The sequence below is a fragment of the Eschscholzia californica genome, unplaced genomic scaffold (assembly GCF_041429995.1).
Source record: "Eschscholzia californica isolate CP2 unplaced genomic scaffold, dmEscCali1.0.p SCAF_6, whole genome shotgun sequence".
In the NCBI taxonomy this organism is placed as follows: Eukaryota; Viridiplantae; Streptophyta; class Magnoliopsida; order Ranunculales; family Papaveraceae; genus Eschscholzia; species Eschscholzia californica.
The window spans coordinates 35,989,701-36,004,168 of NW_028238483.1; the positions used below are offsets into that span (position 1 = coordinate 35,989,701).

The 14,468-nt window shown below is 33.8% G+C and overlaps 2 protein-coding genes across 2 annotated transcripts; one reads left to right on the forward strand and one right to left on the reverse strand.

Annotated features, from left to right (window-relative positions):
• Positions 1-1,359: 1,359 nt before the first annotated feature.
• LOC147534181 (transcription factor MYB61-like) lies at positions 1,360-3,513 on the forward strand. The gene is made up of 3 exons (XM_086650353.1): positions 1,360-1,766; positions 1,854-1,983; positions 2,089-3,513. The coding sequence occupies exons 1-3, from the start codon at positions 1,634-1,636 to the stop codon at positions 3,152-3,154; spliced, it is 1,329 nt and encodes a 442-aa protein (XP_086506479.1). The 5' UTR covers positions 1,360-1,633; the 3' UTR covers positions 3,155-3,513.
• A 4,827-nt stretch (positions 3,514-8,340) lies between these two features.
• Positions 8,341-13,541, reverse strand: LOC147534182 (pectin acetylesterase 12-like). The gene is made up of 12 exons (XM_086645422.1): positions 12,673-13,541; positions 11,948-12,030; positions 11,330-11,459; positions 11,133-11,206; positions 10,727-10,813; positions 10,512-10,636; positions 10,359-10,419; positions 9,667-9,720; positions 9,452-9,529; positions 9,213-9,318; positions 8,958-9,103; positions 8,341-8,699 (listed from the first exon to the last, which is right to left on the reverse strand). The coding sequence occupies exons 1-12, from the start codon at positions 12,869-12,871 to the stop codon at positions 8,592-8,594; spliced, it is 1,251 nt and encodes a 416-aa protein (XP_086501548.1). The 5' UTR covers positions 12,872-13,541; the 3' UTR covers positions 8,341-8,591.
• Between the last annotated feature and the right edge of the window lie 927 nt (positions 13,542-14,468).

Consider the following 14,468-nt stretch of genomic DNA (forward strand, 5'->3'; position numbering starts at 1 on the left):
AAAGATTTTCTTTTGGAACGGTAAATTTTGAAGATAGTTCATTTGCAAACCAAGCAACAACAATTCTTTCTCTGTATGTACCGGAGATGGGAAGTCCACTTATCATATAAGAGTTTTTGTGTTTCAACTATTCTTTGTACACCAAGGAGCTATGTCAGAGTTATAAAGAAGACGCGAGACCAACAAAGAATCACACTCCAACTATATATCTCGCCCACTATCGACTCATGCACATATAGCATGTTCAAGAACCATCAAGAATTAATGGATCCGAGTTTTAAATTTACGAAGGACCCGCAAAACAACTTGACAACAAACCCCTAGCGTTTTGAAAGATTTCCTAGAGCTAGAAGAACGTGAGACTAACTATATAAATCATCGGTGATTTATTTAGTTCATCTAGTTTATGACACGGCGGATCTAGTGAATAACCATAAACCCTCTTTGTTTACCCATTTTCTTTTAAGAAAAAAGATGAGTTTACTATCACATGAAAGTAACAAAGTATGGTAAGTTCACACTACTCACAGTTGCCTTTAATTGATCCTTTAACTGATCTCCCCAATTAAAAGGATAGATGATAATTAAACAAAAAGATTTTTATCAGCATTTGGGACAATTTTCTCAAACATACAAGTTACTAGCTTCTCAAATGATCTAGAATGTCTAGAATACCCCTCATAAACATAAATATTTCATCTACTCTTGGAAATTAATCAGTTGAGGGGGGCCAATCAATCAATATTAAAGTAAAAATAACTAGTATTTCCACCGAAAGCTCCGCTCCGCGTAAGCACCGAACCAAATAGAAATGAATAACATAAATTAGAATAGGTATTACCCCTCTTACAATACAAGAACTAACGAAATGCGGCACAGATATTTTCGTGAGAAGAGGATAAGGCGAATCTGAACTGAAACTAAATAGAATTTGAGAAAATGTCATTGCCATCTATGATTTTGCCATGACAATAAATTATGACACTCATATATGGCATCTTAACAAACATTATTACAGTTGATTTCTTGACTTGAGTTTCAAGCATAGAAAAAGTACACTTTGTTCATCAAACTTCAAGTTGTTCTATCTTTGATTCTTGTTTATTTATTTTATCATATCAGTCATTATTTATTTCTACTGAAAAATAAAGAGAATAATGGAAGCAAACAAAATAAAGGCCCACCTACCCTATCCTGAAAATACACACATTCTCAGACCCTTGGATGAGATATATACAACTCATAATTTGAACCCCTAACATTTTCTCTCTCTCCTTTCAATTTCTCTACTAGTAATAAGTATTGAAAACATTTCCCAATAAATAAAAATAACGTCAAACTCCAATAACCTTATTGACTGTGACTTTTCTCTTTTGGAGCCCTCCTTATATTAATTCCCCTTCTCTTTCTCAGCTGCTACTTCATTTTCTCTCTCTCTCTCTCTCTCTCTCTACACAAACACACACCCACATTTTTCACCACCCAAACCTCTCTAAAAAAAAACAATCAACAACAGTCCCTCTTCTGTTCTTGTATTCAGTAGTACTAGCTAGCTAGAAGAAGTTTGCCAATCTTTAATTTTCTGCAAGTGTTTTTAATAACAAAGGGGGTGTGTGGGTTGGTTTAACTCCAAATGGGCAGACATTCATGTTGTTACAAACAGAAATTGAGGAAAGGCCTTTGGTCTCCTGAAGAAGATGAAAAACTTTTAAGGCATATCACTAAATATGGTCATGGCTGTTGGAGCTCTGTACCTAAACAAGCTGGTAACTCTCTTCTCTCTCTCTCTATACCCATCTCTCTCTCTCTCTCTCTCTCTATGTACCCAATTAATTGAAATAATTTTGATACAGGATTACAAAGGTGTGGAAAGAGTTGCAGATTGAGGTGGATAAACTACTTAAGGCCTGATTTGAAGAGAGGCACATTTTCTCAGCAAGAAGAAAACCTCATTATTGAACTTCATGCAGTTCTAGGAAACAGGTAAATAATATATTATACCTAGTACCAATCTTTTTCATCATCTTAATGGTCCAAAACTTGTTGTTTAATTTCTAGGGTTTTAAAATGAAATTTTCTTCAATTTAGGTGGTCCCAAATTGCTGCTCAACTCCCTGGTAGAACAGATAATGAAATCAAGAATTTATGGAATTCTTGCATTAAGAAAAAACTAAGACAGAGAGGGATTGATCCAGCTACTCATAAACCTCTTTCTGAAATTGAAAATGGACAAGAACAAAATCCACCTCTTCCTCTTCCTCCTACCCACAACAACAACAATAACAACAACAATTCTTCTTCTCATCAGAAGGCTCTTCCTGGTGGTGGATCAAATGACCTAAAATTTCTCAAAGTTGAAGAGAATTCAAAACCACCTGCTTCTGGATTGGGAATACCAGAACCAAATATAAACAAAAACAGCATTAGTTCAATAAGAGTCACACCCACCAAGGATTTCTTTCTTGACAGGCCTTCAGATCATTCAATGGGGTATTTCAATCTTCATCAGATGAATTATGGTTCTAATAATGGTAGTGGGTTTTCAGTAAATAACCCAAACCCACATCTCTGGTTCAATAACCATGAAACTAGTAGACCTTTTGAGATGAACTCTGATTATAATTCAACTATTCTTCCATCTGTACCGAATTCGATTTTACCAACTCAATTGGGTTTAAAACCATCTGATGATCTTCAACTTGATTCATTTAATCTAAGTGGTGTTCAATATTGGGAAACTGGAATTTCAAGTACTAATAATGGTAGTAGTATAAGCAGTGGAAGTAGTAGTATTGATCAATTACATAACAATAATAATTCTTGTTTCGAAAACAATGTCTTTTCTTGGGGATTAACAGGAGATTGTAGCACACCAGATAAAGAAACAAGAATGAATCAAATTGGAGGAGGAGGAGAACAACAAGAAGAAATCAAATGGAATGAAATTATACATAACCCATTTTTAATGGGTCAAAATCAAACTCACTCTCAACAATTATATAATGAGATGAAATCTGAAACCGAGTTTGTAAATGATGAATCAAGTCCTAATTGGCAGCACCATCAAAATCAACAACAACAACAACAATTACAGGTTTCCGATATATTCGCGAAGGATTTTCAACGATTAGCTGCGGCTTTGGGACAAATTTAGCTTGTATGTAAATGAATGATCAAGAAATACAGAAATTTCAATTTGAAAGTGAAAATGAAAAGGAAAAAAGGGGTCTGAATAAAGGGTTTATTTATCTGATTATTAAAGGTGTGTAACATAGTTTTTTTTTTTTTTTTTTTTTTTATATTATCTATCATGAAATGTAATATTGTAATGTAAATAGGGATGATACAGAAAAGTTTATTAGCTTTTGATCTTTGAATGTTTGTGAGGGGGTGGAGAGGTAAATGAAGCTCACCCCTTTTGATGAAAAGTGATTTGTTCTTGTTGGGTTGGGATTGAGTTGCAGAATAAGGCTTGTTTAATTCTCTTTTTAATTTATTTCATGTTTACAAGTCTATCTCTGTAAACAAACATATTTGTTTTGGATTTTTTTTTTTTTATTCTTTTGCTTTCCATTACCTTGTTGTTATCTCTCTAACTTATTCAAATTTAGAACTTTGAAATATTTTATATAAATTATATTATTCTTCTACTTCAACAATTAAACCTTTTTTTAATTTCTTGGGTTGTTTTCATTGTTCTTGTACTTGGGATTTTTGTCCAACCACAGCTCTTATTCTAGGGTTTTGATCTCAGTCATACGCATCCGATATAGATTCAAGTTTGTATGCTTTTGACTGGACAAAAGGACGTAGATTAGAATAGAATATATCCTGCAACTGCATATATTTTAGGTGCAAACCTCCCTGAAAAGTTTGGATTTTGTTTAAAAAAGATCAGTCAATTTTTTTTTAATCTGCAGTTCCTTGACTACTTTTTTAATTCGCAGCAACTTGTGCAACGCCTTGCGACAGTTTCACAACTGCTTTGCAATAGCTTTGGAGCGCCTTGCAACACCTTACAATAGCTTTGCAATGTCTTGCAACCCCTTACAAATATTGAGTTTTTAACAAAACGAAATACAAATATTTGGTTTTTAACGAAAAAATAATAATACAAAATTTAGATTTTTAACAGAATTTTTTAAAAAATTTTTGGATATTCCGCACAATTTCGTGTATATTTTATGCATCAATTGAATAACTCTCTTATAATTGAGTAACTATTTTGTTTTTTTTTCACTATCACTATCTTTCTCTCTCTCTTCATTTACTCATAATGAAACTCAAAACCCATGTAGTACTACTACTACCCTTCCCCCTCCCCCCTCCCCCACCCATCTTTGTTGCAGTATAAAATGGAGGTATATCAGTGTCCTTGTGCTTTTGATCACTTTTTGACAGTCTTTAAGCCCCCCCCCCCCCCCCACTTAAGGTCAAATAGATTGCACATAAAAACATGCCTCATATACAACATCAATTGTCTTTTTTTGAGGCACTCATTTGAGCTAATACCACCCTTTCCATCTTCCTTACTTTATTTGGGGTGATCTTGCTATATATGAAATAAGAATGGAAGTGATCAAATATATCAAGCAAAGGTGTTGAAAAAAATTACCATACTCCCTTTTCCAAAGGTATATAATTACTAGTATATAGTTAATTACCTACTAGTCATAAGTGAGTATATATATACTTAAAAGAAAATGACACTTAATCCAATAAGAGCCTTATATGAATAGTATATAGTTTCCTTGTGAACTCTAACATTACCTTAAGATACTATTTACTAAAGCAAGTAAAACTTTCAATTCAAGGAAGATATAAATTAGGATGACTAATTGGGAAATGGAATCTATTGCCCTCCATGTGGTGAAATCTTGTGATGGTATTTTGTATGATACCCCCTAGTATAGAGCTAGACTTTTTCTACATTTAGAGATGGGGTTATTATGGATGTTTACTTAAAAGAAGAAAGAAGTTGATTTAAGGAGAAAATGAGAAAAAGAGTCGAGTGGGGACTGAATTTGAAATTAAGTCATGAAATAAAAGAGAGAGAGAGAGAGAGAATCTTAATTTACCACTGAAAGGGATGTCAGGAAAAAAATTATTGGAATGGTTTAGGAAATCTAAATGGGGTGAAATTTGGGATTAGAATAAGATTTACTAGAGAAACTTGTCCCACCTATATTACTAATACTATAGATATTTTAATAAATTGAAATAATTCATCAATAACTAATATAGATAAATAACAACATAAATTTCCACAAATAAATTAATATTAATTACCCTATATACATAATTAATTACACATATTCTCTATACAAATACTTAATTACTTGTTTAATTTTGTATAGTAATTGAATATTTAGTTATATTTTTTTTGTTGAAAGAATATTTAGTTATATTCTAAAGAAAATTATTATATCAATAAAATTTTAAGTTGATAATAGAGCAGGTTGAAAATCCGTTTTATAAACGGTATGGGTTTGAGAATCTCGCCCCGATTATTAACTGGGGCGACTAGCTCTACCCCGTTTATTAATGGGACGGATCTGGAAGAACGTGACCCATCTAAACCAGCTCCATTTACATCCCAATCTCAAAACACATGGTTTTGTTTAACCCTTTGTTTTGAAAAAGTCCTAACCATTTCTATGTACTTTGAGATAGAGTAACTTATGTCATATGTAGATTGATGGGCCAAAACCCATGTGAATTTCAATCCCTAATCCCTTCTAATTCTTCTCTTCTTCTATCGACATTATAAGAAAGGTGTTTGTAAATAGAGTTAAGGACAAAACATTTAATGAGTGATTAAGAATATAAATATGAAAACCCAATTGGGTCCAATTGGGCCCAATATACACAAGCCATGTTGGCTTATAGTGGGTCGGTATCGCATGCGAATTCTCACATACATGCATACATACAAATGTGTTTGAGCTTGCATACATGCATATATGTGAAATTCTCTCTCCCCACATATTTCTTCTATAAATTAAAATTAGAAAATATGTCAAGTCTCTTAATCATCTACAGGAATAGTATGTCCCCACTTTCATAAAGTAATGAATTTAGGGAACTTAATTAAGAAATTTGATTTGAATAATATTTGCTATTATATCTCTTAGGGGGTTGCATGTGAACTACATTATTGGATTCCTTTTTGTTTACACCCTTATCCTTCCAAAGCTTTATCAATTATCATAAGACTCTCCTTGGAGAATTAAGAATACTCAATATTAGAAGACCCCCAAGACTAAATGAGAAAGGGTTGACTTCAATAAAATTTATGATTTTGCTTTTTACCGATTCATTACCTCTCACAACGACCCGTTACATAATAAAAATTATGAGAAACAATTATAAACCGTAAATCATTAGCTACTTAATACTTTTACTTCGAGTTACACGAGATAATTTAAAATCACGACAACTTTTGATCAGATTCACGACCACTTGAATAACTAAGACCTTTGTCCAAAAAATTTCATCTTAATATAGTTACATATTTTAATCAAATAAAATTACAAAGAGTGAGATGACATATTATATTAGGCTATATTGTGACTACTTGACATAGGATTGACAAAATCATTTATGTTTTTTTTTTTCTTATTCATTTTAATAGACAAAATAATTTAGGGTTTGGTTCCATTATTAGTATATATTCCAAAGGGAGTTAAATGATAAAAGGTTATAACAAATAAATTTCAGGTACAAATAGAGGATAAATCAAGAGGGGAAAGAAGCATAAATCACAGAACAAGCGATCCTGCTTCATGAAGGAGGAAAGACAGAACCCGAAATCCAAAGATCCAGAGTAAGCTTAGAGAGACAACCAAAACACAGGAACCAACCCACATTCTCCAACCAACATTAAGATCAATTAAATGAATCACTCCTAATTCTTCTTATTTAAAAATAATCAGGCTAAGAATGAATTTTCGATTAAGGATCCAATTTGTAAATAACGAACCGCACAATTAATTGAAACATAAGTGGCTAATTAATATCTCAATATTCAAACTTTAGTGCGTAATACAATAAGTAATTTAAGACTGAAGTTTTCTTATCGAGAACGGTTCAATTTTTTTTTTCAAAACAATAAGATTTGAACCGTGGTCTATCGATCCAGTGAAGAAACATACATGTCAATTACCACCTCATTTACTTGGGTTTAGCAATAGGGCCAACATTTGGAGAGAGAATAACACATGAAGAGTTGTGTATGAGCCCAAAAATGGGTTCATACCCCAAACATGACAACAAGAAGAAGAGAAAAATGAGCAAGTGTACTAACTAAATTAGTATTGATGTTTGCGCTTGACAACCTCATTATGTTCATTATGTTCAAGATTGTAAACACGATTGCGCTGGTAAATTATGTCACTTGAATGAAACTAGACTGGTAAATCTTTGGTTAAAAACTCTGTCATATTGTCGAAACAAAAGATCTGAATAGAGCAAGTACTAGGAAGTGCTAGGTCAAAAAGAAAAGATAGATATTGTTCTCTTAGTAAAATAAGAAAAGAAATTTAGATAATTTTTAGTCATAACATTTATAATGAACTGATTCAATTTGGAGTTCAATTTAAGTACTCCAAGAAGAATACTTGAAGTTAAATAAGTTGTTGCTTGTTTAGACATGATCGGAATGTAATAACAAGATATAGCAATTCCATAATGTAAACTAAATCATATTAAATACCATGTGTCAACAAAAAAAAAGTCATTGTACTATATTCTCTGGTTTGGTCCAAGAATATGTAAAATCATTGTACTATATTGTTAAGTTGGCCAAAAATACATATAGTTTATGAGTGATTTTGTCTTTAAAATATTCGATTAATGATTCCTAATGGAAATATCACAAACCCACTTCTTAGATTTGGGCTTTTCCTTTAGGAGGGATCATAGGCTTCCTTGGGATATGATTCCTAATTCAATCACATTTGCCAAACATTAGTTTGGATTGCAAATGCCGATAATAATACTCCATTCTAGCACGTCAAACATAAAGGCAAAAAAAAAAAAAGATGGCCTAAGATGCCCTACTAATATTGTTTCTCAACCTCAAAAAATAAATATTCTCAAAGACCAGCAAGGTTTCAAGCAAGAATCTAAGATAGTTCCCTCTTCGAGCCATGAAGTATAGCAGAAAAACATTTTGCAAATGCAATGGGGGTGAGCCACCATTTCATTAGTCAAGAAGAAGCCAGCTATCACAGCTGCAGTGTCCTTTTGTCGTGAACGATAAAGGCGAGTAAACAAAATCAAACCTAAACCATTCTCTACTTGTTGCACAACAAATCCATAAACTTTTGCTCTTTTACATTTTTATAAGAACATCCATATAATATCATGAATTGAAGTAAAGTTATACATAGTGCAGGATCTCAGACAAATTTTATGAGTCATAAATACTTCATTACCTATCGGCGAGAGCTTTCAGATAACTGATTACAGTTCTCACGAATCTACTGTCTTATTATTTACCAACTTCTAAAGCAAAGCATTTTCCTGCTAATAAAATTTCTGAAATAGGTAAAAATAGAAACAATAGATGCAATAGGCGGCAACTCTGTTCACCTGAAGACCAAATTATGACAGCTCCTGTCACAAGGGTATGGACAGTCAATTGCCTTAACTCCCGTTCGATCAAAATACCAGTCTCCTACCGATTGTGCAATTCCCTGCAATTTAAAATGGATCATGATTCATGAAGGATATCGAATAAACATAGAAAAAACTCCTATCGCAATGGGAGAGATATGACATGAGACTTAGTGGGTTTGGTTCGGCATTTAACGAGTGGAATGTAAAAGATTTAATCCACGTCAAGATTAAAGATATGGAGGGGATTCCTAGTACGTACTCTGAGCAGTATCAACTACTAAATTCTAGTTAATTCTTGTGACGAAAATTGAAATATAATTTTATATCGGTCATACCTTGTTTCTAATAACGGGAGAATTGTCACTGAACCATGTGTCCTGCCTCTCGGTTTGGCAATGAGCGAAACATGAATTTAGGAATAACCCATTTTGTTTGGACTTCGAGAAGCCTTTGACGGCATTGAGCATTTCGTTCCTGAAGCCTGATTAGAAGGGGAAGAAAACAGACGGCAAGAGGAATAAGTTGTACAAATTACTTTTTGAACTCAAGCATGTTATTGAAAAGGAAACATGACTCAAATTAAACCAAACCTTGTAAGAAATGTATCTGTGATGGAGAACACTTTGCATGATTCATTTTACAATCTCTCCAATGGCCATGAGGATCCGCAGATGGTGGAGCCAAACTGGCTTGGAGCTGGTAAGGTAATAAGGAGATCGAGTAAGACTTTCAAGGAGATCGAATAAAAGGAAAGACTATGCTTGTCGCCCATCCAGCAACTAAACAAAGAACAACGCATAAGACTTTCAAGGAAAAAAAAATTATTTACCTGCCACGCGTCATAGGCTGCATTTAGGAGAAACATTGGTGTCCTGATATTCGCGATCAAGTTTTGAGGAAAGAAGCACTGAAACAGGGGTAATGAGCCGATGAGAAAGGGGTGACAAGAAGAGTCATGGTTTATCGCAATCACGTGGTCCATTTTAATCATGTAACTTGTGTAATACTATATATATATATATATAATGAAAGGAAACAGATTACCGAAGTTGGATCGAAGTGGTTAGTACATTTCCCAGGCAAGTTCTTCCCGACGCCCTGTCACAATCATACAAAACTTTCATAAGCATGAAAGCATGTCACGTATCTAAGCTCAAGAACATGTATGAATCCTAAATAAATTTGTAATTCTTTTATGGATTTACACAAAAAATAGAGGTCTCTTCTTGAAGTGAAAACACTACGATGAGTAGAATAGGCATTTTTTCTTGCTTGAGTTTGCCATACAATTTGTAAGTTTAAAACTATAAGCAACCAAATACATAAAAGAAAACTATGAGATGATAAAAATTCGGTTGCTTTATGTCAAGTTCACGACAAGTAGAACAGATGTTTGATAGACATCTAAACCATATATACCCCATAATGCAAACAAATAAATCTGCAACAGCGACTGTCTATTCTGACATTATTTTGGTAGATGGAAAGCATTTGACAATGTTACAAGAAATAAATGAACCAGATCAGTGTATTGGTTAAATTCATTCAAGTAACAAAAGATTCATTTTTAACATTCCTCATACTATATATGACCTTTAACTTTCGATATCAACCAATAAATATGGTAGTTGGTGGTGATAAGGTGATACCAGTCGTTAGGTACTAATCTTGAATATCTTCAAATTGGGGACTAATAGAAACAAAAAGATAACACGAATGAATGGAGGGATGATTACCTGTAAGTTAACAACACCTCCATACATATCTCTTAAAGTACGCCCGCCAGACACATCAACTCTACAGTTTCCAAAAGTACACAAATGAGAGGAAGAAAAATAAGAAATGAGAATAGAAAGAAACATGCGTGCAAGAGGGATATATGTAATTACGCGTCGAGAAATAAGCCAGCGTCACTCAAACATTTGACTTTTATAGTTCCTGGAAACATTTCTCGAAACTCATCACAGTGTAGTATAGATGCTAGACCTCCGGCAGAGCATCCAGAAAGAAGGGCCTGAGACAATTAATGTATAATTATCAGTAAGAAATATCGAAACAATTAGAGAGTAGACAATACATGATAAATACAGACAACTTAAAATACCTGGTTGGCGTTTCGCAGTCCTTTCGACATTAAATCTTCCATGCCAGCTGCCCAAATACGCTGTCCACGGAATTGAAGTTGTGCAGCCTAGAGAGAGAAGCAACAATGTCATATAGCTCTATTACTAGAAGAAACTGAAGTTAGACTAAATCTGTCAATCATCCAGAGTTCTTTTATTTATACTTTTTCTTCCCTGAAGAGGGAAACCAGGAATTCAGCACCTTCACTTTTGAAGTTGATGACTAACTTGCGCAATTATTCAATCAGCAAAGACATGGAGATATGCGATCGGATCATTTTCAATAACAGGTAGTGCTATCGAAAATGTTTACCAGCCCATGTTATTGAAAGCCTCAATTTAAATGAACAAGAATAAATAGACAAAAAGATCTCAGCCAGTGCGAACCTCATCCTGGCTGTCCCCACTAAAAGATGCACCATCACAATACCGGAGTTTGACTCTATTCCAGTTGAAAAAATCTGCACCATTAACATCCCATTAAGAAGAAGTAAAAGCCACTGAGAGTTTTCATGGAAACATCGAGAAATTTTTTACAAGCATATACATAAATGAAGAATGAAAAGTGTAGTTAGAGAACAAACCAGGATTTTCTTCAGCTTTGTTGCTCAAAATCCCCGTAAATGGTATCTGTTTCTCCATGTATTTTGAAGAACCACGTCGAGTTGTTTTCCGGTAGACACAATTTCTAATGGTGTTACACCAGCCTCCTCCCTTTCAGAAAGAACGATGTTAATATGATTGGATAGGCATTCAATCAGAGGAAGTTCAAATACCACACTAAACAAATTAGTCCAATTTGGACCGTTTTCATAGTGTGGAACAAATTTGTACCATAGAACCACCTAAGAGGAAGACAATGCTCTGCCTATTTCCTGAATCAATCTAAGTTGGATAAGGGTCTAAATATCTGGTTGCATTTTCGCGATGGAAAATTACTGAAAATCATTCATTGTTGTTGGAAGAAAGTTTCAAACATTAGCAGAAGATAGGGAACTCATCCAAAGAATATAAGATCGCAACTACTATACTATATATATTGTCCTGAATGGAGAGTCCTCATGTGACACCCCTCTCTTGGAAGAGAGGACGGTGAGACTAAATTCTATAGTCATACGAACAAGCCGTTAAGTAGATATCAGGAATTCATAAATGTTAAATAAATAAGTAGAAGTTTATTGCTTTCTAATAGTTGGACTCACCTCCAATTGGATCAACCAACTGTTGGCCCCTGAGCCATATCCACGATGTAAGTGATAACCGGGCGGGGTTCCATCTAAACAAACTGTTGAAACCAGATAATTTAGAGATGTTAGAATAGCTCCAAGAAATGAATTAGGCATAATTCATACATGATCATCTCATATCACTGACTCTAAAACCAAAATCAGAATTTACCATATTCAACCCAACCACGACACAGTCTCGGCAACAAACACGAAGTTCGTTAAGGTGCTACATTTAATACAAGTTACACTAATCCTCTAGTTCACAAAGAAGAAACCCATGACCCATAAATGTTGTCATGAAAGAGAGTGAACTCCTTGTACAAGAAACAGGATGATTTGGGAAATTAACAGATAAAATTCGAGAAAATAATCATATTAAGACATCTTGTGTTTGTTAAATAGATCTTAAGATAATAATATTCATAAAAGATTGCAGCATGCAAGCCTGAAACAAGTAGACTATTAACTGATCTATGTCCAAATCAGTAAAGCAAAACTATTAACAAGTTAAGAGATTGAAAATGAGGGTCATTTATATATATCCCAATTTCCATAAACAGAACTGAAATAGACTTTCTTTTGAAACCTTTCTACTTCAAATGAGGAAAACATCTAGTTTTAGATGATGGTGATTTCACAAAAAAAAAATCAAGTGAAAATATCTAGTAAGAGAAGAAAAGCAATATAAAGTTTTATACCTGCTCCTTTAGAAACAGCTCCTTCAATAATAGTAAGACCCACCATTAATTGATTAACCAGACCTCCCCCATAACCTTCCTCCACATAAGAAGAAGAAGGATAAATCTCAGTCACATTCAAATCCTCAAACTCACCAAACCCTTCTACCCATCTGCTAAATAAAATAATAGTAAACCCAAAACCCCATAAAAGCTTCATAATGTGCTTCTCTTCTCTCTTACTCAGCTACCCTTTCCTCACTTCTTCTCTCTCAAACCAGAAAAAAAAAAGTTGAGAAGAAGAAGTGGGCTAACAAGAAGAAGAAGAAAGAGTAACAATCCCCACCCCTTTAAATCACAAGATCAAGAACTTGCTATAAATCTTGGAAAGGGTGGGGAGGTGGGGGATCTTAAGGAAATCCCCTCTTTCTTTTTTTTCTTTTCTCTTTGTTCTTCCTTGTTCCTTGTTATTATTCTTTCTTGCTTTTCTGTTTGAAGAAGAACTAAATATAGGAAGAAGTAAAACTCAAGCAAGTTTCAGTGGGAAAGAGAGTGAGTGTGTGATTAGAAACGTCATCATCAATTTAGTAAACTAATTTCTTATCTTGTTTTCTAGGACCAGCTGAGACAAACAGACAAATTCGGATTTTTTTTAGTTGAGACTTGAGAGGTTATCCAGTGGTATTTTGCTGGGGGTTCCTTTTGGTGGTTCACAATATTATACTAAGAAAGATATTATTTTTCTTCACTATTTCAACATGAATTTTATGACTTTTACGACAAATTAAACTTATTAGTTTCAACTATATAAGGACCCACCCGTGATATTTAATGAAGTTTTCATGATACATGAAACTATAGCAGATAAATCTAGTTTACATGTGTCTCTGATTTTTCTGGTTAATTTGTGGTCTCAATTTATATATAATCGAATGAATTAAAGGCTTTCACGATTGAAATACTAAAAGTTCGTGTGATAAACTATTAACTATTTTGTTTCTTTTTATTCCCTGGATGCAAGAAGAACGAGAAAGAAAAAAGAGAGAGGTAGAAATGACAAGAGAGAAAGAGGTGACGAGAGAGACATCAAAGAGTAGCGAAAGCGAAGCTCGCCCATTCTTCTCCTCCTCTCTCTTATAACTTGTGGTGGAGGTACTGACAGTGTGCTCCTGTTGGACCCCTCGACTCTCGTTATACAAGGCCTCTATCTTTTCATATACAGTGTCAAAATCAATATTAATTGGAGAACGTGTTTTAGATTTAATTTGTGTGTCTCGACTACTTGGTGACTTAGCTTTCTAAACTAATACATTTATTTCATTCATTTAGTTCTTGAGTTTAAAACTAAAGTTCTTGTGATCTAAGTACGATCCAACTTATATGGATATCATATTTAAGTTGGGTGGGAGTAGAAATTAAAGTCACTCACGGTTCATAAGTCGCTTCCAAGAACTTAGGCATTTGACAAATGAGAATTATTTAGCAATTGGGGTGTATTTGCACCACATGTACATGGATGGATACGCGTGCGGCATAGGAGCATTTGGGACTTTGGAGGATTTGGTGTTTTAATGAAACATTAACATTATGGGGGTAGTAACCTTTCATATATAGTCTTTCATCAAAAAAGAAAAACCTTTCATATAATAGTATTATTTCTCCAATTTTATTTTGGGGAAATTCAATCATAGAAATTTTCCAAAAAGAGACCAAGCAACAGTTAAGAGATTGAACTTCAACTAAAGGAGGTATGTCGAAATTGAGAAAATAGATAGTCTGATACGATGTCAACGAGATATCAAAGGTGAAGAACAATA